This window comes from Hydra viridissima, unplaced genomic scaffold (genome assembly GCF_058129835.1).
Source record: "Hydra viridissima isolate aposymbiotic clone 2 unplaced genomic scaffold, HvirCarnegie_v1 scaffold_8, whole genome shotgun sequence".
In the NCBI taxonomy this organism is placed as follows: Eukaryota; Metazoa; Cnidaria; class Hydrozoa; order Anthoathecata; family Hydridae; genus Hydra; species Hydra viridissima.
In genome coordinates, this window is record NW_028324307.1 from 8,217,136 (window position 1) to 8,240,878 (window position 23,743).

General features: G+C 31.3%; 1 protein-coding gene and 2 pseudogenes across 4 annotated transcripts in view; 1 reads left to right on the top strand and 2 right to left on the bottom strand.

Moving 5' to 3' along the window:
* LOC149884858 (phosphatidylinositol 3,4,5-trisphosphate 3-phosphatase and dual-specificity protein phosphatase PTEN-like) overlaps positions 1-23,743 on the top strand; it is a 51,835-nt gene that overhangs the window by 11,200 nt on the left and 16,892 nt on the right. For all 4 annotated transcript variants that reach the window (XM_090094983.1, XM_090094985.1, XM_090094986.1 and 1 more), the window contains 5 exons: positions 16,618-16,661; positions 16,874-17,004; positions 17,127-17,234; positions 21,261-21,325; positions 21,433-21,524. In XM_090094983.1, coding sequence (XP_089951109.1) covers positions 16,618-16,661; positions 16,874-17,004; positions 17,127-17,234; positions 21,261-21,325; positions 21,433-21,524 — 440 coding nt within the window. The remainder of the gene's footprint in view (positions 1-16,617; positions 16,662-16,873; positions 17,005-17,126; positions 17,235-21,260; positions 21,326-21,432; positions 21,525-23,743) is intronic.
* LOC149884859 (uncharacterized) lies at positions 6,861-7,913 on the bottom strand (annotated as a pseudogene).
* On the bottom strand, positions 10,074-10,741 carry LOC149884860 (uncharacterized; annotated as a pseudogene).

Below are 23,743 nucleotides of genomic sequence, written 5' to 3' on the forward strand. Positions count from 1 at the left end.
AAACTTAGACAAAGGAGCCAACAATAAAACTCAACAAGCTTTTCTATTCATAAGGTTAATCGATACGGATCTAATACTTTTTAAAGCATAAGGTCTTTTCTTAATGTTTTTTTAGATTTACATAATGTTTGTGTTAATCAGAGTGTATTGATAAATAAAAAAGCAGGAAAGAACAAAGCTTTTTGATATTTGACACATATTTTACATTTGCTAAACTATCACATAGCAAATTTTAGCAATTCAAAAAGGGTCGTTCATAATTTACGTCACGCCATTCATGATTATTTTTTATCTCTCTTCCTCCTCACTTTTGTAACAGATTGTAACATTTTTACCAAGCCTTCTAAAAGAAAGTCCCAAATTTTCATTCATTACATGGTATGTTTGAACCTGGTACTAAAAAAACACAAACTGAGACCTTTAGGTTTTCTGAAAAACATTCATCAAAAAGGGTGGCACAAAAGTTTCTACACTGTAAAAAACTTAGCTTCAATTCATTTACGAAAACGTCTCTGTAAATAGTGATTATTATAATAAAGGCCAAAGTGTGATTTGATGGCGCAAATTCCCATACATCAAAGGCTGCTAAAACATGGATTAATGAGAATCTCAGAAATCTTTGGACTTCAATTGATTATTTGTTTGTTCCAACATCGTCAATATAGGGTAAGGTTGCTAATATTGTACTTTTAACATAACTCGTTATTTTTACAACCCACAAGAAATTTTTTAACTTATTTTTTATCTTTGCTGAATGAAATTAAGTAGTCAACTGTTTTTTTTGTCATCCAACTGCATTAAGGCCAGAGTAAGCTCTTCTTGGTTTGTTATTGGAGATTTCTTATCTTAGGTTTTTATGGCTAAGAGTATTTCACTAAAAAAAGCAGAAGATATGATTTGTTCAGTGTATTTATCTTAAAGCATAATTTATCTAAATTCAAAACAAATACCCAGAATTTAAAATATCTTATTTTTAGTTGTCAAATTTTCCAATTAACTGTATGTCAGATTAGTTGCGTATAATATTGGATTACAATGGTACAATTAGGGATCTAGTTTCCTTAATTGTACTCTTAGCGCTATTTTTTTAGTTTGATTCTTCGAGACTTAACGGTTTTTAAATTTTGGGTTTTCTTTAACATCTTTACAACAACCAATCCCTAAATTATGAAATCCAATTGAAAATCCATGTTTCCGCTCAGTTGATTGCCTACATGTTTTAATTTGGCCTTAGGGGGTACAATATTGGCAACCTTACCCTATGATGACAATGTTTTTTCTAAATCTTCTAAATAATATTGCTGATCACACAGGTAAAGTTTTCTTTTGAACCTTGCATTTTCTGCCGTTTTTTGGTCAAAAAGTTTCTTTAACTTAGCTGAGGTAACCTTATCCACACTGCCAATGAACATGTCGAACAACTTTTATTTATTTTTGTATGCCTGAAGCTTCAACATATCTTATCAGTCTTTCCTCCTTTGTAAGATTTCATCAGCTTTCTAAACTCATTTTGAGTACACCGTATTAGCTTCAGAATTCTAGTATGTAAAACAACAGGAATAAAGGCTCTTTTCCACACAGCCTGGAAATCAGATGCAACAATTTCAGCTAATTCGCTTAGAGTAGGCTCTTTTTCTTTTTCTGCTGCCATGGTTGTGGTGCGTTATAGTGCAGATTTTTGACAGCGATATCCTTTCCTGGTAATCAATGAAAAATAAAATAATAGTTCTCTGAATATGATTTTACACCTACATCTATTATTCATAGCTCGTTAAACAGTGCAGACTGACAGATCTACAACTATATTCGCATTTGGCAAACAAAATAGCTGGAACTAGTTTGAGCTGCAACAGCTGTATACTATAGTTGTAACTAAATTAAAAGAATTTTAAATCACTGCACATATTTTTCAAGTAAGTTTCATGCAAACATGTTCAGCTTACCTTCAAACAAAACCTGAAAATGACTTTGCGAATAAGAACACGACACAGATTTAATAGAAATTATTAAAATAAAATGTCTGACGGCCATGTTTGTGTACATAAAGATGCAAAACGTAGAGCATGCTCGGGGTACCTCTAAATATTAAAACAAGTAGGAAATATTTTGTAGCTTTTTTTAGTACCATGAAATGCAAGCTTTTATTACGTTCAATAAATCACATTTTTATTTTTTCATACCACTCTACTGTATATCTCAATTAAACTAATGTAAAATTAAACTATTATAAACAAATTTTTAAATGTCTAAGGGGCTGTTTATATGGACATAGGCTAGCCCGTTTGCCGAGATCTCAGCAAAAAACAGTAAGATCTCACTTGCCGGGCTATCTCTCTTAACCATATAAACGCAAAATAAAATTAAGTTGAAGTAAGGACGACGTCGAGATCTCGGTAAACGGGCTAGCCCTGCAAACGAGCTAGCCCACTTTTCATATAAACAGCCCCTGACAAAGATGAAATTTTAATTATTTTTTGTATTTTAAATTTAGTATTCTTTGAAAGTGATTATTAAAAACTAACATTCAATTGTAGTTCTAACGATATGTAAATGTCCAGGGAAAGTTTTATTTTTAACCGTACAAATGCTCTTCTAAAAAGTATAAGAAAATTTATCTCACAAAACGGTATAACTTAGAACATTAATATTTTGGATTTTTCTTGCCCAAAATGTTCCTAATAGTACTCTATAGTAGAGTCACCATCGATTCCTCATAAAACTCAGGATATTTAAAAAAAAAATTGGAACATACACTTTTCACATTAAGATGGCGCCTACATTGCTTATTTTTTCTCTAAAATAATATTTTAAATAATTTCTTTAATAACAATTGTTATTTGAATTACAAACAAATTCCACTTGAGGAATCAAAAATATAAAAAATAAGTTTGTTTTTGTCATCTTATAAGATAATATCCATGGAGTGTAGAAAAAAAAAAAATTAATCTTAAATCATCGCAAATTTCATTTTATCAATTTTATCGGTCATATGTTACAATGGTGTTGGTGATCTAATGATGCTTTGGTGTAATGGTGTCGATGATGTAATATTGTTGGCATGGCAGTAATGACCTGATGATGGTGATATGATAGTGATGATGCTGAGGATGTTGAAATGAGAGTGATGATGCCGATGATACCGATGATGATGATTGCTTGGTGATTGTGTTAATGATTGCTTTTGACAATAATGCCGAATTGTAAAAATTGTTCGAAAACGAATTTCCTTCGTCAAGTCGAATGAAACATCCCATTAGCGATTTGTTGATTAAAAAAACGTTGCAACATCAAGGACAATTGCCTTTTTTAAAAAAGACGGTTTCGAATGCGCGTTTGTAATCACACGTGACGGGTAAAGAAAAACGTGTTTTTATTCCTGTCAACACAAATGGGGGATATGGATTACAGTTATGAGCGTTAACAAATCCATTTTTCGTTTTCAATCTTACAATTATGTCAAGTTACCGAATCGTGCCAATCTTTATCATCTAAAAACGGCAACAAATCAAATGCCTCTACACGATATTCCAACAAAAGAGAAGTGCGTTGACACTAAAGAAGAGTGTTGACACTAAAGAAGAGAATTCTGCAAAGAAAAGCTCAAAAAACCTGCGCCCACTGAAAAAGCGTAATTGTTTATTAGATCGGTTGGCTGCCAAAAAAGAATTTTTTTTTCTCATTCCAAACATAGCAGTGACTCATTTTTTGACAGTGACTGTTCTAGTTACAATTCCTAAAATTTCAACTATGGGTTGGGATGCTTTTTTAAATAATTCAATTGTAACAACAAGCTAGTATATTGATATCATTTGATAAAAATCCGCTGTCTAAAACGGTGATGGATTTGTTAAGACAGGAATACGAAAAAACTTATTGTAAAAACGATTTTGTAAACAATTTTTTAAATTCAAATAAATAAACCAAGATAAGTTTGCATTTTCAAAACATTTTACAAGCCACTTTTCAGTAACATGATAAATCAACGAAGAATGATGGATGCATACGCAAAGTTTGAAATTTGCAACAATAAAAACCTACTTTAGATGGAAATCCAGACAGCCTCCCGTTAGTGGCACAAAGCTGGCCCAGTTTCGCTTGCGACAACGGCGCGATGACGGTAAGTGATGACGGCCCAGAAACAAAATGGCCAATTGGCCGCCATCGATAGCCAGCACTGGCCTGGGGTTATTTACCAGCATTCATCCGTGATCAAATGCCAGCACTGATCCGTTACTTTTAACGAATATACATACCCTAGCACGTTATTCTCAACCATTTCTGGGGAAAATGTAATATTGCACAAAAGGCAAATACATAAGTATTTTTTGAAATTTATTCCAATTCAAATTGACAAAAATAATTTTAAATAGTAAAGATATTTGAAATAGTGCTATTTATTCAACGAGTTTTTTCGTTTTTTCCAAGCTTTTCGTACACCATTCGATCTTCTGAAAGCTGAAAATACTCTTCAGCAAACGCTCAACCTCTTCACTTAATACTCCTGAGTTTAAATGATTTATTTCTACATCACCTAAATGCAAAATTTAACTTTAATGTATAACTACCTTGTATTTAAAACATGTATACAATATGCACTTAACCACAAAATTAACGTACCACTTTTTTGTACCACAATTTTCGATTTATTTTAATTGTCGTCAATATATTTTATATTTTGACAAACATATGAATAGAACAAGTGAACACAATTATTTCGATGATAATAATGAAATTGACTTTCAGGAAGGTGAAAAAAAACAAACTAAAACCAAAAATAAGGTTCGTTTAACAAAATAAAGTAAAATGATTATTATTGTTATGCACACAAATACAGGTTAAATTGAAATATTTTTGACTTATCAATAACTAACTGTTACCACCTCTTGATGTTATTACACCCTGACAGCGCCGTGACATACTTTCAATTAGAGGTCTAATCGTTTCTTGAGGGATATTTTCCCACACGCGAATAAGACTTTTTTACAGCTCTTCAAGGCTGTTAGGTGGTGGATGTTTGCTCCTAACACAGCATCCCATTATGTCCCAAAGATGCTCTATTAGACTTCATATCTGGATTGCAAGCTGGCCACACCAAAACTTGAATATTAACATTATTTCAGTACTCAGTAACAATACGTGCCGTATGTGGTCTAGAATTATCTTGCATCAGAAGGAATCCATCTCCAATGTACGGTGCAAAAGGTACCACAAAAGGTTCTAAAATATCTGCTATGTATCGTTGAGAAGTCAGACATCCACCATCAACAATAAAAAGCTCTGAGCGAGCTGTTAAAGATATTCCGCCCCATACCATCAATGATCCGCCTCCATATAAAGTGGTTTCTTAAATGTTATAAGCGAATTACCTTTCATTTGATCTTCTGTACACTCTTGGGCTGCTATCAGAACTTACAAGACAAAACCTTGACTCATCTAAAATAAAACCTATCCCCAATCAAGCATTTCCCAATTCATATGTCCTGCAAAAGCCAGTCTGTTTCTTCGGTAGTCTACAGAATATCTGGAACCAGTAGCTGCTTCCTGAGGTGGTAAATTTTAAGCACGAAGTCTTCTTTTTATGGCATCTTAACTATCAGCAGTTTCATGAACCTCAGCAAGTTGTATTTGGAGACTTCGTGCAGTAGTGAACTGTTCTCTCTCAGATTTGTTAATCCTTCATTGGACAAAGTAATAATAGCAACACATTCATCATGACTTAAATTTTGTCTAGAACGTTGCATTGCAAACAGATGACATTAACAATAAACATTATCTTCTTTGTAATTGATAAATCTGGGAAATACATAATATTTATCACACACGCGCGCGCATACACACGCACACGTACATACACACACGTAAATGTATAACAGCAACAACAATATACTAAAAGTACCAAAAGCATTTCAAAAATCTAATGCAAATAAAATACGAAATTAAAAACAATTTATTAAACATTTATGGAAATTTTTTTTATGTCATTTGTATTTACCAAATATGCCATTTATGTTTACCAAAGTCATTTTTCCAAATGGCAGCTGTTGAATGTATTAATACAGACAATTTTGTTTTATAATTCTTACTATTTGGAAAGAAAGTTACTTAAGACACTAATAAAATTAGCCAAAATAAGTTTAATATGTATTTCATTTAGCATCCCATATAAATTTGTGTGAAATAAGCATATTAATTTTGTTAGTAATAACATAAGTAAACAAAGATTGTACAGATCTCAACAAACTAGATTTATAACAAGTGAAGCAAGGATGAAACAAAACTATCATCAACTTATTACAAGACATGGTTGAGAATTCCGTCATCTAAAATTGCAATGTGTTCAACTTTATCTAAATATGATACTAAAAAATAAGGTTCTGCGTATCGTTATTATTTTGAAACGATATTATAACGATAAGATAAGGTTCTTAATATATTTTTTTGAAAAAATACCGATAAATATAACGATACGATAAGGGTCTTTGGAAATGCAAACAATAACAGAACGATAAAATATCATTATAAACCGACAATATCGTATGATTTTTCAACTTAAAAAAAGCATATCGTTACTACACTGTTCTGCAAATTGACCGCCAAGTTGAAACTCTCCCCACTCCTGATTTTTTTACATTTAATCAATCATATGCATTAGTAAACACAACATATGTTGTCAGAAAAATCTGAACTAAGTGCTAAAATGTATATTTTCAAAATTAAAACGCATAATTTTTGGCTTTTTTTCTTCCAAAGTTTTAATAAACAGCCATTATGGTAGTCTAAATATTCCCTTTTTTATATATATATATATTTTTTTTTTCAAAAAAAACCATAATATAAATACATTTGTATCACAAATGATATTAATGTTGTTGTTTGTTAAAATTAAAATTTACTACAGCAGATTTTAGCTTTTCTCCATAACTTTTGTGTCCTATGTTTCTTTTGTAGTTCATCCAAGTTTTTTTAAATTTATGATGAACAGATTCACCACATTGTTCTGCATGGTTACCTAAGCTAATATTATTGTGTTCTACAAAGGGGAGAATGTGACACACTAAAATATGTATTTTCCATGAAACTGTCAAGTCATAGCCAAATACATCTTTTGTTGAAGACTAGAAATGAACTTTTAAAGTCTTCAATTTTAACAGAAATATCTCTACCCATTTCCAAACCAAACACAGCTGATTTTATTAATGAAAACTTACACAAACAATTAATTATTGGTAAAATATTCATTTTTGCAGTTAAGGTAACATCCCCCTCCAAAATATCTAACAGGGACATAAATCTATTAGCATTGTTTCCATCTAAACCTACACCATGGTACCCCCTCATTAAAATGTAATGTGTTTTCAACCAGCTTCGAAAAGCTGGCCAAACATATAAAAGCAAAGTACAAAGTTTATTCACAACTCCCATCATAATATGAAGCTCAGGTGGAGGAACAATGTGTCCAAGAAAAGTTTCTTGATCTTCTTTTAAGTAAATGAAATGAGGATTTATTACATTTTTGTATTCTGGCATTTTCAATCTTTTTTTTCCACCATATACATATTGATCATAACATAAGTCTATGGAGCCCAATGCTCTTAGTTTCCCTGCTTCAAGGGAGCATTCTCCTTCACAATACAGACAGGCATATTTGCGAGAATGACTTGAAAGTCTGAAAACAGTGTTTTCACACTTTAGATCAAATTCCATACTGAAGTTTACTTCTTCAAGTTGAAGAGGTGCCAGTAACTTTGGAGATTATTTTGGCCATTATCCTCTGAGACCATCTCCTCAATGGCAAGAATATAGCATCGCTTCACACCATAAATCTTCATATATTTCAAAGGAAAAATAATGATTGGATTTTTTGGATTGAAAACATTAACAATAACTTTTAAGAAGTTTTGACCACCATTTAAAGATATTCAGATTTGACCACCATCTAAAGATATTCAGATTAACTTGTAAAACCGGTAAAGATAGGCTTGACTCGACTTGAAGATTTATAATATATTTAAACTAAATTTTGGGATTTTAAAAAAAACGATTGGAATATTGTAAAAAATATCGTTACTTTATATTTCATTATTTATCGGTATCTCTCGTTATTTTTATGTATTCCGATAAATTTCGAGTCAGTTATCGTTTCAAACGAACTTATCGTTTGATACGATAACTGACTAGAAATTTATCGGTTTTTAGATCGTTTCATAGACAAACTCATATCGTTTGATATCGTTATCGTTTGATATCGTTATCGTTTATATCGTTATCGTTTCAAAATATCGGTTCATACCGATAACGATACGCAGACCCTTACTAAAAATATTCATAACAGACACAGTAAAAATGACAAAGCAGTCAAATTAACTGAACAGCCCAATCAGCCAATAAGGTAGTCAAATCTGAAGAGATTATTTCATTATCATTATCGCTACTAAGATTTTAAATATGGTCAAGTTCAGTTTCAACATTAACATTGTTATCAGAAAATATATTAACTGCAGTTCCAAAAACTGAATCATTATTATCTACAATATTTTCATTTACAGCAGGAAAATTATCTTTTACAGATGTTTATGATAGGGTAACAATTATCTTACCAAATGAGTTCTTTGGAATAACTATTTCATAATTGATATCTTCTTTAAATATTCGTTGCAAGCACTTTAAAACAACTCTAACTATATACCCAGCTAGCCAGCCCATAAAGGTACCCGGGTGTAACCCAGCCGGATCCCGCTGGTTTTCACCCACGGGATCTAGACGGGACCCGTCCGGGATTCCTGCTAGAAAACACAAACAGGACCCAGCTGGGACCCAGAGGGTATTCAGCCGGGATAGCAAACGGGACCCATAAGGGACCCAGTTGGTATTCAGCTGGGATAACCCACATAGATCCCACATAAATCCTAGGATAAGATGCATTTATTAATGGTAACAATAACACTACCAAAAATAATTGCTAAAACTGATAAGCTGTTAACTTTATGCAAGAGTCTATTTTAAAAAAAAGCAATTACAAGTCATAAACTATCAAGTTTTCAAAAAATGCACCAATACTATCATATAGCATACAAATAATGCAAGTTGCAATACTGCATCACTGCAAGTCATAACTGATTGAAAACATTCCAAGAAATACACATAAATGCTTGCTGGTAATAACAACTAGTTAACTAAATTTTTAACGAGCATAACTTAATTAAACAAATAAGAGTACTTGAAATCAGCTTCTGTGTGCTATAAGACAAAATGTATTTACAGGATGGACAAACCAGTATAATGTATACAGTGCTTGAAAAACAGATCACATTGTACACTATTTTCAATCAATCATAACTTGTATTATTGGCTTCTGTTGCATTCTTCCCTTTCCGTTTTCGGCTCCCTTCCCCATGGTCCCGTGAACTTCCAAACCATGTAGAAAGTTCCTTCTCAAGTATTTCCTTGGTTGTGTACATAGTGGCAAAGCTTTTTTTAGCAGCACCTAAATACATATAAAACAATTATGTTGATGCCACAGTATACATGTTAAATTATCATCATTATTATTATTATTATTATTATTATTATTATTATTATTATTATTATTATTATTATTATTATTATTATTATTATTATTATTATTATTATTATTATTATTATTATTATTATTATTATTATTATTATTATTATTATTATTATTATTATTATTATTATTATTATTATTATTATTATTATTATTATTATTATTATTATTATTATTATTATTATTATTATTACACCACTTAGCAAGTATAACCTTTCTAGGCTAAATGTTGTGATCTAAATGAATAACTCAAGATTAATATGTTGCTGTTAAATGTGGGCATACAAATTTGAAGTGAATAATTACTAAACAAAATCTGAAGTGTTGCAGTGCTCAAAATTTAATTTTGCTTCGCTGGCCAGTCAAGTTACACTATCGCGCTAGCTTAGGTGTCATTAAATAGGTCATGTTTCGCTTGATAAATTGTGTCAAGCTGCCTCTACCATTACTGACAAGAACTAGGAAAGATATTGTTACCTTTAAGTTCTACAATCGAACCAAGAATTGGCTAGAAAGAAATGTTTGAGCTATTAAATCAAGGAATACCATCAATATTTATGTGAATTGTAAGCTGTGTAATATCAGATGAAATTGAAGATTTATTTAGAAGCAAAGATAACCGGTTTTTTGATCCTATATAAAAATATTCCTCACCAGCTACAGAAGCAGTAATAATGTTTCAATAAGTTCTAAGAAGTGTTCTAGCATCTTTAGGCAAATCTAAATTTGACTTTTGCAAAATCTGAAGCAAACTATTTATAGCACTATGAGATATGTTAAATGCAGTTGCCCATTGCTTTAATTCATCTGATACACTTTCATTCACTTTTGTTATGCAGTTGTTGCCATCAATATCATCACTGTGTAAATCATCATACAAACAAGCTTTCCATTCGATGTTATCACTACATTCTTCTAAACTAAAGATAGAGTTAGTAAAAGGTAAATTTAGATTGTTACAGCATCCGACTTGCATGAATCTTCTGGAATTTTAGGAGAATACTCGGATAACAAAGTATTGTTGACAATTGGACATGATTGACAACTACTTACAGAACTAGAAGAATTGAATACTAAAATATTATTCAGCGACTCTGATTCATTGCATGATACTTAATTCATAATTCTTGCTATTTCAGCAGTAATTTTTCTACGTTTTGTTCTGTCAGAACTCATAGTAAGGTTACTTATATCTTCCTAATTTTACAAAATGTTTTTCTGTTATTTAACAAATTAATTATTTAACAAACAATAGATATAATAACAAATAATTACAAAAAAAGTATATGGGTAATTAAATCTTATTAGGTTATAAATATTCCCCAATTACTAAAATAGTTTTATTATAAACTAAATAAAGATATATTTTATAAATTATCTGCGGTAAAAATTATTGACTACGTATCGGTTGCTTTCTCGCAGCAAACACAACGTTTCAACTTTATACTTTCTCTTCTAATAAAAAACTCCCCTTCAAAAAAAAATCGCCTTCAATTTATACTTTACAAATCAACTCAAATATGTCCATAAAAATACCGCTCAAACAATGTTTACAGGATTTTAGGAAAACTACGCAATATCCCACTCTTTGTAATTGCTTTTGCGCGTAGTGTAATTACAGTATCTCAGACAACTCAAAACCAGTGCTTTCAACTTAAGAGCTATTGTCTGAGAAATGTAGGCAAAATAAGCAAATTTTGGAAGTGATTTCTAGACAACTGAAAATGTAATCATGTTGAATTTTTACTTTTACTGTAGAAATCTACCTAGATTAGTAAAAAAATTAAAAAGAAATGTTTCTGTCATATTCATGTTGCTAAAATTCCTCCTCAAAGTAGCAATTGCACTCCATGCGCAAAATTTTCTCAAAACGGGCCAAATTTTGGGACCCAATATCTCCGAAATTAATAAAGGTTTTAGAAAAAAAATTACAAGTGGCCTACTTTCATTGTCTTTTACAAAATATCTAAAAAAGAGTGCAATTTGAAGACATCACTTCCAAAATTTGCTTATTTTGCCTACATTTCTCAGACAATGGCTCTTAATTTTTCAATCAGTTTGCAAAAATCAACATAGAATTATCGATAAATAGTAATTGCAAACATAACCAAAACATTATAATGAAACTACAATACCTAAAATACTTTTAATAAAAAAATTATCCTCAAAAAGATTTTACTATAATCAAATAGTAAAAAAAGTTGTTCTTACCCGACAAACGTAATTTAAAAACGAATAATTTTAACGAAATATTTGAGAAATATATGCAAAAATATATATACCACTATTTGAAAAAGAAACAACTTTAAAGCGTAAAAGAAATATATTATTAACAAAATATCGCAAAAACTTTTACACAACAAAATGGCGATTTCAAACTTCGCGCATGAGGTAAATTCTAATACAGTCGATAGGTGGCGTTAGCACCCGGAAAAACCGTACGGTTCCCATCTGACTCTCGGTGCCATAACCCGGATGATAACCATACCAGATCCCCGGTTCAATACCATACGGGACCTGTCTGTATAGGCTAGCTGGGTACATACCAACAACAACATTATATTAATAGAAGTTAAAACAGAGAAATATGTAAAGATTTAATTGGGATGGTTCACTCTTACATTAAATTGCTAAAATGAGGAAAGTGACCATTCACAAAGTCATTTAATGAATATAATTCAAATGACAATTAATTCAACCAAGGTCACTTAAAAATAGTTTAAAATTAACTTAAATTAAATAAGATTATTTTAATGATAAGTAGTAATAAATGAACATAAGTTAATAACAACAATAAAAACAACAAAAAAGAGGGTAACAACAATATATATATATATATATATAAAATTTTCTAGTTTTTTTGTCATAACTTTTTGCCTTTTCACTGAAAATAAATGGAATTTTTAACAATTGCTCTTATAAAGTGATTACATAGTATAGTTTACACAAAAAAATGAAAATTTGTTAGAGAAGGATGAAATTCAAATTTTATTGAAAACATAATCGTGCAAAAGTTTATAAACAGTTTCGTGCCCCATTAAAAAAAATCAAAGTTTCAGTAAGAAAAACATTTTATTATTAAAATTAATTCACTGGAGATAATACTTAACTTAAATTGAATTAAAAAAATAATGGGAAAGTCTAAGGAATTGTCACTTGAAAAGAAAAATTTAATAATACCTACTGTAGAGAAGAAGATTCCTTATAAGGAAATTTCTGAGCTTTATGATGTGGCTAAATCAACAAATAGCGTACTAGTATAGAGACCGTAAGACACTCGAAAACAAGCATTGTCTAGGAAGGCCAAAGATAGCTACAGAACATCAAAACAGAATAACAGTAAGAGAATCAAAACAAGATCACCGCACAAGTGCTGTCGAATTAAATGGTATTTTGAGCAAGAATTATGGTGTTACTACAAAAGGTCGCCTGTGTCATTATAATTTGGTTGGTCGTCGTCCTGCCAAGAAACCATTAACATTAATAAATAGTCGTGTAGCACGAATGAAATTTGCAAAGATCATTTGAATTGTACTTCAAAAGAATGGTCAAAAGTCTTATTCAGTGACGGTTCAAAGTTTTGCATGTTTGGTAGCGATGGTATCAAGTACGTGAGACGTCCGAAATGTAAAAGATTTGCTCCTAAGTATCAAATATCAACAGTTAAATATGGTGGTGGCAATATAATGATTTGGGGATCTTTCAGTCGTGATTCTATTGATCCACTTCATCGCATTGAAGGCATAATGGATTAGAATGTATTATCAGACATAATAAAGAATGTTATGCTGCCACAGGGAAAGGACAAAATGTCTCGTGGTTGGATTTTCCAGCAAGACAACGATCCAAAGTATCGTGTAAACTCTGTCAAAAATTTTTTAAATTCGAAAAAAATTCCACTTTTGTACTGGTCTTCTCAAAGTCCAGATTTAAATCCAATGGAACATATTTGGGAACATCTTTGGAAACATCTTGATCGTCAATTGAAGGGCAAAAAACCAACTAATAAAAATGATTTATTCAAGATGCTTTCGGATTTTTGGGCAAATATCCCCAAAGACGTGCTTATCAACTTAGTTGACTCCATGAGTCGTCGGTGCTAAGCAATATTAAAATCTAGAGGCTATCCAACAAAATACTGATGTACTGTAATGAAAAAATGTGGAGAAATTAGAAATAACATCTCTTTTTTAAATTTTTTTCATTTGTTTATAAACTTTTGCACGATTATGTTTTCAATAAAATTTGAATTTCTTCCTTCCATAACAAATTTTCATTTTTAATTATATTATGTAATTACTTTAGAAGAACAATTGTTAAAAATTCCATTCCTTTTCAGTGAAAAGATAAAAAGTTATGACGAAAAAGCTAAAAAATTTTAGCTGTTAATAAACTATATATATATATATTTAAGTACCTTCTTCTTCTTCTTTTTATGCTGTTACTTTGTTACTATCTTTTTAAATATATATATATATATATAAAGTTTATTTAAATTCTTGATTCTTTTATAGCTATTGTGATAAAAACCTTTATCTTCCAACTTTTAAATAGTCTTTTCTTTTTACCACTTTTGTTTCATCATTAAATCAACATCTCGCATGAATGTTATTCAAACTGCTTAATTTAAAAACATTTTATAAAATTACTGTTACATTGTGTGCTAACATAAGTGAAATTTACATTATTTACATCATACGACATTTAAACATTTTACAGTAGCATTTACTACTGTAAGAGATAGGATGTAGCAAATGCAAATCTAATTACAACATATTTGTTAATGTTTTTACAAAAGCACCAACATTTTGTTGTAACAGCAAAAGTACGTTAGCTATTATTATTACAATATTTATTGTAATAATAGCACAATAAAAAAAACCACAGCAAAAACAAGAAATTTGCGAAATATATCTTGCAAACCTTTTGTTTTGCTTCTATAATATCATCATGGATAACACAGAGAACATTCAAAATAATGACGATTATGCCTAAATGACATTCGGCTAAAACTCTGTAGCCACCGCAATTGGGACAGTGTTAGTCCAGTAACAAATACTATTGAAATGGCATACGACTACTCGCCAGAAGCTTGCCAGGCTCGCGCCAGTACTGGTTCGTTACTAACATAGTCAACACGGCGTGCGATGATTTGCCGGAATTCTGGCCCAGTGTCGTGTGCTGTCTAGGGAATAGTGACAGAAGGGCAGCAATAGTAATAATCATCATTATTATTACTATTGCTGCCCTTCTTATCTTAATTTTTGACTACCTAGGTGATTGATAAATGTTTCCTATATACTATCATCATACACATTTTGCAAGTCAGCACTTGTCAAGCACCCTAAACCATTTTTCTTATAAAAAAGTGAATATGGCAAAAAACACATTGTAAAAAACAAATCCCTCATCCTAATTTATCCTAATTTATCAATTTAAAAATTGATTTAAATTAAAAAACCCTTGCTCCTCTGTCTCCGTAAAAAATCATCATATAAACAGAAACCCCCCTCCTCCGCGCATGACGTAATGTAAGGAAGACCTTAAGTATAAAGAATCAAGTGAAGATAAATCTATTTTAAACATATTTATTCACAAAATTTATAGCTTAATTACTTATAAGTTAGTATAATCAAACAATTCAATCAGAAAAGCATGTTTGATAAAAAATATAATAGTAATAAGTCATTCAAGTTTATAATTGCAATCATTTCAACCATTTGAAAAAACTACAAGGTAAAGGAAACTGCATCAGGAATAATTGATATTCTCTAAAAGCTTAAATCATGTAGAATCAAAATACAAAAATTTTATAATCCTAAAATGAGGGAAGAGAAAAAAATGTACAAAACATACATAGTAGTACAAATTATAAATATTGTGCTATATACACTTGGACATCATTTTCTGGATTACTCAAAAGACCTATTTTGTACAATACCTGTGATGTTCTTTCTAACCAATAGAGTATGTAATGATGGTTTCCTGTAATGCTCTGTATGTCTGTAATTTGTAAGTTCTTAGAAAAAAAACAAAACTTTAACAACACTTTTTGAATGCCCTGTAAGATTCAGACAATCATAAAACTCACATCATTTTAAAAATATTTCTTTATGATGTTCACTACCCATATTGAATTTCTTTAATATTTTGTGTGGTTGATCAAATTATTTACTGAATAGCATATGTGGTACCATCAATGTTGATTTTATACGGAATGATCTCAAAACTCTAAAACACCTCTTAACGTCTAGGTGCTACTGGACTAGCAGTAGGGCAATAAGGAATCTCATTGTTTAGAAAGCCTGATATATAAAGCACAATGATTTTTCTGAATCAATTATTTAAGTTGATGTTCATCTTCAGCTTCTGAATTACACCAAAGCAGTTTAAAAAATGGACATGTAAAAAAAATGAAATCAGTGGTAGCAACTATTCAATAGTGAGAAGTAATTCCATCAGATATTAAATAAACATTAAAAAAAGAAGATGAAATACCAAAAATCACATGATAATTTGAGCAATAGTATTCTTCAAAAACTCCTACTTTATATAATGCTTTCTGGTATACCAAACTTCTTCTTTTGAATGTTGCTTCTGATGTGCATTGATATAAAAGGTCTTGCTTGTGTCAACAAACTCATATTGATCTTTCAATATGTTTAAAATTACAATCAACCATTTCCAATCATGTTAGGTAAAAGCTTGAAGTTGATAATCTTTCTTTGTTATTAATAAGGACATTATTACATCAGTTTAAATACTATCTTGAGCTTGATATTATTCTTTAGTTATTATTTGGACAGCAAGAAAAATAAGAAATTGAATTTTTAACAACCAACAGCTTTTGAACAAAACTTCAGCCATTCTTAGTCAGGATAAAAATTCATTTTAAGTAAATTTATTAATTGAAAAGATTTTATCTTAAAAATCAATGAATAAGTTAACTGGTAAGAGAAAAGTTGCTTTGTTTTATGATTTTTTTAACAAAACTTTATGTAATGCTTTGCAATCGCTTTCAGATTTCGTTTGGAATATTTTTATATTTTTAGTTGTTCTGAGAAGTACTATGAACCTGAGAAATTCTGCAGCAGAGGTAATTGAGAATTCACTAATACTTTAAATCATCTGTTATGTTTTTCTCTGCTTATTGATTTGAAAAGAAAAATATGTAAAACACAATTATTTTATAATTAGATACATTTATTCCTGGGCATATATTAAAAGAATGTCTTATGAAATTGTTTGAACAGATGCGATGATCAAAATGTTTGATGTTTTATGAGTTTTATTTTATGAATTCTGTAGTTTCTCTATTTGGATTTGATGACCACAGTGCACCACTATTTGAATTGATGGAACAATGTTGTGTTGACATGGACAATTGGTTAAACAAAGATGTTGATAATGTTGCCATTGTTCACTGTAAAACTGGAAAGGTAAAAGCATTAAAACATAAGAATGTTGATGTGCATTTTATGACTAAAATTGAATCACAATTCTGTTGGGTACTTTGCTATACCTTCATAATGGTTTTATTTAGTTTCTCTTTTCTTTATAGGGACGTACAGGTGTAATGATATGTGCCTATTTATTGTATAGAGGTTATTTTGACAATGCAAAAGATGCAGTGGATTACTATGCTAAAACTCGAACTTACAACGAGAAAGTAGGTAGTTCTGCTTCATTTTTTTTTAGATGTTTAACAAGTGTTCCTGGAAAAGAAAAAATTTGTTAACGGGATTTCTATCCCCATATATTCTCAGCTGTTTTAATTTGAACTGTGAAAACGCAATTTCCTCAAATAAAATGCAAAAGATACCGTATATACTCGCGTATAAGTCGAGAAATTTTGGACGAAATATTTACTCTAAAACAGCAATTCGACTTATATGCGGGTCAGAAAAAAAACAAATTTATTCCTAGAAATTTTTTTTCGTATTTCTTAATTTTTGATTAAAAAATGTTTCATTCAAATTCCCACTTCGACTTATACGCTGATCGACTTATACGCGAGTATATACGGTAATATAAAAAGTTATAGATAAAAATTTAAATTGCTTTGCTTATTGGTTATATGCTGTTTCTCTAAAAACCCTTACTGTTATTACTATTATTATAGTTACAAATATTTACATTTAATAGTTTTGAGACTTAGAGTATAATATCTGGGATATTATACTCTAAGTTTCTTGGGATCTGGGATTAAATCTCTTAAAGGCAAGTGGAAAATAATCAACTCTAGTATCAGCTGAGTAAAATACATCAAAAATACTAATTTTAAAGAAGAGACAAAAAAATATTTAAAAACAGTTAAATAATTAAGATTGAAAAGAACATTTATATGTTTCGTAGACTTACATGCACAATTTACTTGAATTTTGGTTGTATATTGTAGTTTTCTCGCAGACAGCACAATTTATACTTTACAAACCACCTTAAATATGCTCATAAAAAAACAGTTCAACTTATATTCACAATATTTCAAGGAATCTATGTCAATCAAATCCTCTTTGCGTAGTTTTTTCCACGCAGTTCAATTACAGTTCTCTTTTATCCTCAGGGATCACAATCAAAAGCAACAACGTTCAAATTATTTAATGGGTATCTGTCGTTCTCAATTGCTCTAACGCGGGGGTACTTTGGTTTCCCTGAACTCGTCGCCAATCTCCAGATGACCACAACTTGCATCATTATTGCCAACCTCTATTTCCACATCTGTCATATTGCTTATTCGAGTTTGCTACGTTCCGCTTCTCGGTCTGATGTGTTTTACGTGGCGCGGCATCCCGTTTACCTCGACCACTTGCTCCGATACATCCCAAGTAATGGTGCCTGGACGCCATTTTGTCATACACCGTGTCTCGGGTAGCTTAAGCCACACATTCTTTTCAACTAGTGAGTTTTCAAGTACGTTCATTGATAACTCAACCTTTCCGTCTAGTCCTTTGACCCTTTCGGCATAGTTGTGTAATTTACTCATTAAACTCGCTCCCTTTTTGTTTATTGAGACGTTGTACCAATAGAAAGCCTCCGATATGGAAATATTTGATTGCTTTGCCAATTTCTTGACAGTTTAGTGGTTTTTCTCAATGATGCCATTCCCCGAAGGACAATAAGCCGCTCTAAGCTTCAAACGCACCCCCTTCCCCCCAGCTTTCAAGAAGTCTTCTTGTTACTTCACATCTAAATTCAGTGTCATTGTCCGTCAATATTTCTTCTGGTGCTCCTCTTTTGCAAAATAGGGACTGCAAGTGTCAAATTACTGCAATGCTTACCTGCGAGTGTGACAGTTGACGCCACAGTGCGAGTCATGAAGACCCAAAGTCAATCAAGATCAAATAACTTTCCGCTCTGTAATGAGTGATATCCATGCATAATCTTTTCTAATTTTTGTTGACTTCTAACTTCCCGTGCGTATTCGCAACGGGTGCTGGATATATCGATTGACATGGTTTGCACTCCCGAGTTAATTTTTGCACATCTTCCATAGTTGCAGTCGGGAAGTTCTTCTGAACAAAGTGCAAAGTTCTTCCAATTCCAAAATGTCCAGTCCGCTTGTGCATTTCCAAAATTGATTCTCTGTCTATTAACGCATTTTCGGCACAAATCGCAAGGTCGTTAAGTTTTAAAATTCTCATCCACCGACCAGGTATTCTACTTAATGAGTTAGCTAACCTGTCCTTCGACAATATCAGCTTTATGTCCAAGTAATCTCCAAGTAATAGTCGTCAACCAACTCCCGGAACAAGCTCACTCTTTGCCGTATAAGCAGTTCAGCTGACGCTTTTGATCTCAGTCTGGACTTCCTGGTTACAGCGTCAGAAATCTAGTGAAAAACCACTACAGAGTTAACTGTTACCATCATCACTATGTACTTCCAATTTTCCATGAGCAGGGTCATTTTCTCCCACTCTCTTTAACACTTCCTCCAGCACACACCTCACCCCGATATCATGAACCTTATCATCCCAATTGATGAAGACCACCCAATTATCAATGAAGCTACCTTCCGCCTAATAATCCTGCAAACAATGCGCAACCAATCGCACTCCGGCAAGTGACTCAGGAACTGTCCACAAATAGAGAAAACCGTCCTCCTTGATAATTTCTGCGGAATTTCCGATTGCCTCTCAATCACATTAATTTTCCAAAGAAAATATCATCTACACATGTCAATGTCACTTTTTCACTTTATCATCTTTTTCAACAATAGCACTCACTACTGATTTCATAATCATCGGTGCCAAATTAAGTCCAAAGCCAAGTCGCATCAAACAATAACATTTGCTCTTAAACATCACCGTTTGATACTGCCAGAGTGTCTGATCCGATTTCAGCAGGAGCTATGCTTTGCATAAGTCGATAATTGCAGGGTTGTTACCTATTCGTCTCCACTGTCTCAACTTCTCAGCACAGATGTCCAATGGTTTCTCTCCACTCTAGCACCGGCCAAACTTTGTTTTTATGACGTTGAACCACTGCCATTAGTGGTAGCTGGCACTTTGGCGGTCGTATCGTATGTTCATCATACTCCAATAACCATCCTGCTTCGTGGTCCCATTTCTTGATTTCAATGATCACAAGTGCGCTTAATCCACGGATATTCGAGAGCGAGCTAGCGCACAATGATCGCTCTCCATCTCGTTTTCCTGCTGCTTTGTGCATTTTGCCGCCACGTGTCCCATCTCTTCGCATTTGAAACATCAGACATTCCTCTTGGGGGCTGCGCAGTTCTTCGCGATGTGATTTAACTCACGACAGATACAGCATACTCAACTCACAGTAGAAAAGTTAGTAAAACACATTGAAAATGCTAATTTTAAAGAAGAGAAAAACATATAAAGGCATAAATACAGTTAAATGATTAAAGGTTGAAAAGAATATTTGTATGTTTCGTAGATTTACATGCACAATTGACTTAAAGTTTAGTTGCATATTGACAGACACATTGCCATGATAAAAAACAAAAATTTTTGAGTTAAGAACTGGGTGACTAGTATTTATGGTTTAAGACAAAAAAGAAAATGGTAACAAGCATTTAGAAAGCTTTGGTGTAAAAGTAGAGTGACATTTATGTATCACTTTTTACTTTTGATTTTTGTAAATGTAAAACATGTGAGTTTTTAAAATAGAAAATTTGTAAAGCAAGTTTCATTGCTATTTATTACTTGATTTTGGAATAATCACACCCTGCTGTTTAAGATATTGTTCTAAAACAGTAGACAAACTTCTAAAGCAGTTAGATCTATCTTGTGATGCTTTCTCCCAACAAACTTCTTTCTTTTCAAATGTAAGTTTTAATAGATTGGAAAAATAAGTTAGATTTGTCTGCATATTTATTAAAAAATATCTGGAAGGATATGCTATACAAACCAGTTTTAGCACTTTGTGCAGATATTTCTGTCAGTGATGGTCATGAGCATTTTTTTCATATCTGAATATTGAGTGATGTGGTTAAAAACTTCTTTTGGAGTTTTACATAGAGAATTAAGTGTTACATAGAGGATTGAGTTTTTATATATATAAAAAAAAAAAAAAAAAAACATTTATTTTTTATTCTAAAAACATTTGCACAAACGTTTTTTCTGCCAGACATTTTATGTTGAAACTTTGCAAAAACAAATTAATTAGTTTTCTTTTTTTAATCGAGTAGCGTTATTTGATTTTTTCTTTTGTTTCTACTATTTGACAGGGTGTGACAATACCTAGCCAAAGACGGTACATAGAATATTTCAGCTACTACATGAAAAACATAAAGTATAATTGTTTCTTTATAACATTTAAAATTGTGTTTTCTTATTTAAAGAACAGTTTCTTAAAGTTTTTGTTATGTAATGTGGATCTTGTTCCTAATTTTAACTTAGTAATGGGGCAAATGTCACTTTTGACAGAAAAACTGTTCTCCTTGAATCAATCAAGTTTATTGGAATTCCTACTTTTAACTCTGGAACATGTGGTGAGTTCCACTGAACTACTTTTGTTTTTATGGTTTGTAGAAGAAATTGAACAATACTTTTTATACACAAAGTATAAAGCAGTAGAAAAATGTTGACCATAATACACAGATATTAAGTTAAAATTTGGATTCTGGGATTGTTTCTATTTGATTTAATGTTAAAGATTTCAGGAAAGAAGTGTAAAGTAACAAAAATCAACTTTATTAGCAGAAACTCAAAACGACCTTAACATTTGAAGACCACATGGGAAAAAATGGCAGTCACACTTTTTTAGTTTAGAGCCATTTAAACATCAAAGTTTGAAACCATATGCAGTAGTACTTATGAAATAAAACATCCCTTTCATTATTTTTGTTAGGTTCATAATCTGATTATACAAAATTATTGCTTAGACTTTTTATACCAACAAAACTATAATAAAATTTTTTAAGTTAGGTTAAAATGGACTCTGCTTTTTCTTTCATTGTTTGGACTATTCCCCTTTTTTTAATTGTTAATGTTCTTAAATACACCTGAAGACTTATTAAACTAATTTTATAAGATAGTAAAGAAATTCAATTGAAATACAACTGAAGATTTAGCTAATTTCATAAGAAATTAAAGTGGGCTGTTGGACCAAGTTGATCATAGGGGCAGTGGAAAACGTTCACCAGCTTTTGTTGCCAGTGTTTACTAGGGGATTTTGTGGTCAGAGCAATGCCTAGCCCCTTTACTTTACCCCAACTAATGATACCCATTAGAGCTGAGTAGACTCTGTAGGACTTACACAAAGAAAACAACAAAAATACATAAACAAAACCACAAAAATATAAAGGAAAATGCAAAAAAAAAAAAAGAAAAATTAAAAAAACGTTTGCATTATATGAAACAAAGAACTTATTTTGATTTAATAAGAAAAGAAACTAAAAAGCATTGGTTTCCTTTCTTATTGTTTTTATTTAATCATCTGAAAGTTCATCTAGTGGGTCATCATTAGTTTTACTGTCATAAAATTTAGGCACTAAAGTGAATAACTGAGTTAAAAACTAAAAGTGAATAACTGAGTCATTTTTCACCATATCCTGTTTTAGCTCAATTGCGTTGTAGGGACTTATGTTTTTTCTAACAGCCCTCTATTATTTCATGGCAGCCTGGATGTGTGCTAACATGTTCCTTGCAACTAATTAGACCCATATCTTTAACAAAATAATAGGAATGGCCTCTTTCAGGAAATTACATCTTGATTGAATCAAGTCTTTTCTTCTGATTAACTAAGAAATCCAGAAACAAATCATTGTGTAGTTTTTGTTCTGGCCTGCACAAGAGTTACAAAATAATTGATTCGTTACAAAAAGAAAAAGGATAGAGGTGACCTCATCTGCACCTTTCTTAGCAACAGTTTCATATGCATAGATGAAAACTTCATTTCTAGAAAGCAAGTGAATATTAAAAGATAAAAAAGTTAATTTTCTTCTGTAATAAAAGATTCTTTTTAGTAATGTTTGGCAGGCTCAAGTCTTTATTAAAATCAATATTAATGGCTTCAGAATATTTTTGTTTGAATTGCATCGATGCATTGACTATACCCCAATGAGTAGTGAGATTGTCTTCATCTGAAGACTGAAATCCGGTTTTGTGTTCTTTTTACTACATTATCACTAAGTCTATGAAGCCTGTTATAGTGCTGTCCTCTTAAATCCTTTGGTGGTTTCCCTGTACAGAGATAAGATTATTTAAATTTGTAGTATAGGATCAACTACTTGCTTTACTAACGTTATGAAAATCTTTTTTTACCTATGACTCCATAAACACCTATAATGACCCATCTATAAATAGTGTATAATCCTAAATATTATATTAAAGCAATATTGTAACTTGAAATATTTTAATAAAATACGTTTTGATTAGGTCCTACTTGTTTTAGAAATTATATTTATATATAAAGTGTTGTAGACTGTAGACCTACCTGCAATTGAAAAGCTTCGTTTTATCCTCTCCAATCTGCCTTTAATGATACAAAAGATCAAAAGTAAAGAATTAAAGCACATTTGTAAAAACTGATCTTCGCTATTTACAAAAACTTTGTTTTTGGTAGCTGTTAGTATTTAATTTGATAGGATCTTATTTTAGTGGTCGTCTTCTTGTGACATCACACACTCTTATAAGCCCAGCTAGAAATGAATCTTGCAAATTTCTAATGGATATTTAATTAAACTTAGCCAATAAACATGCCCTATCA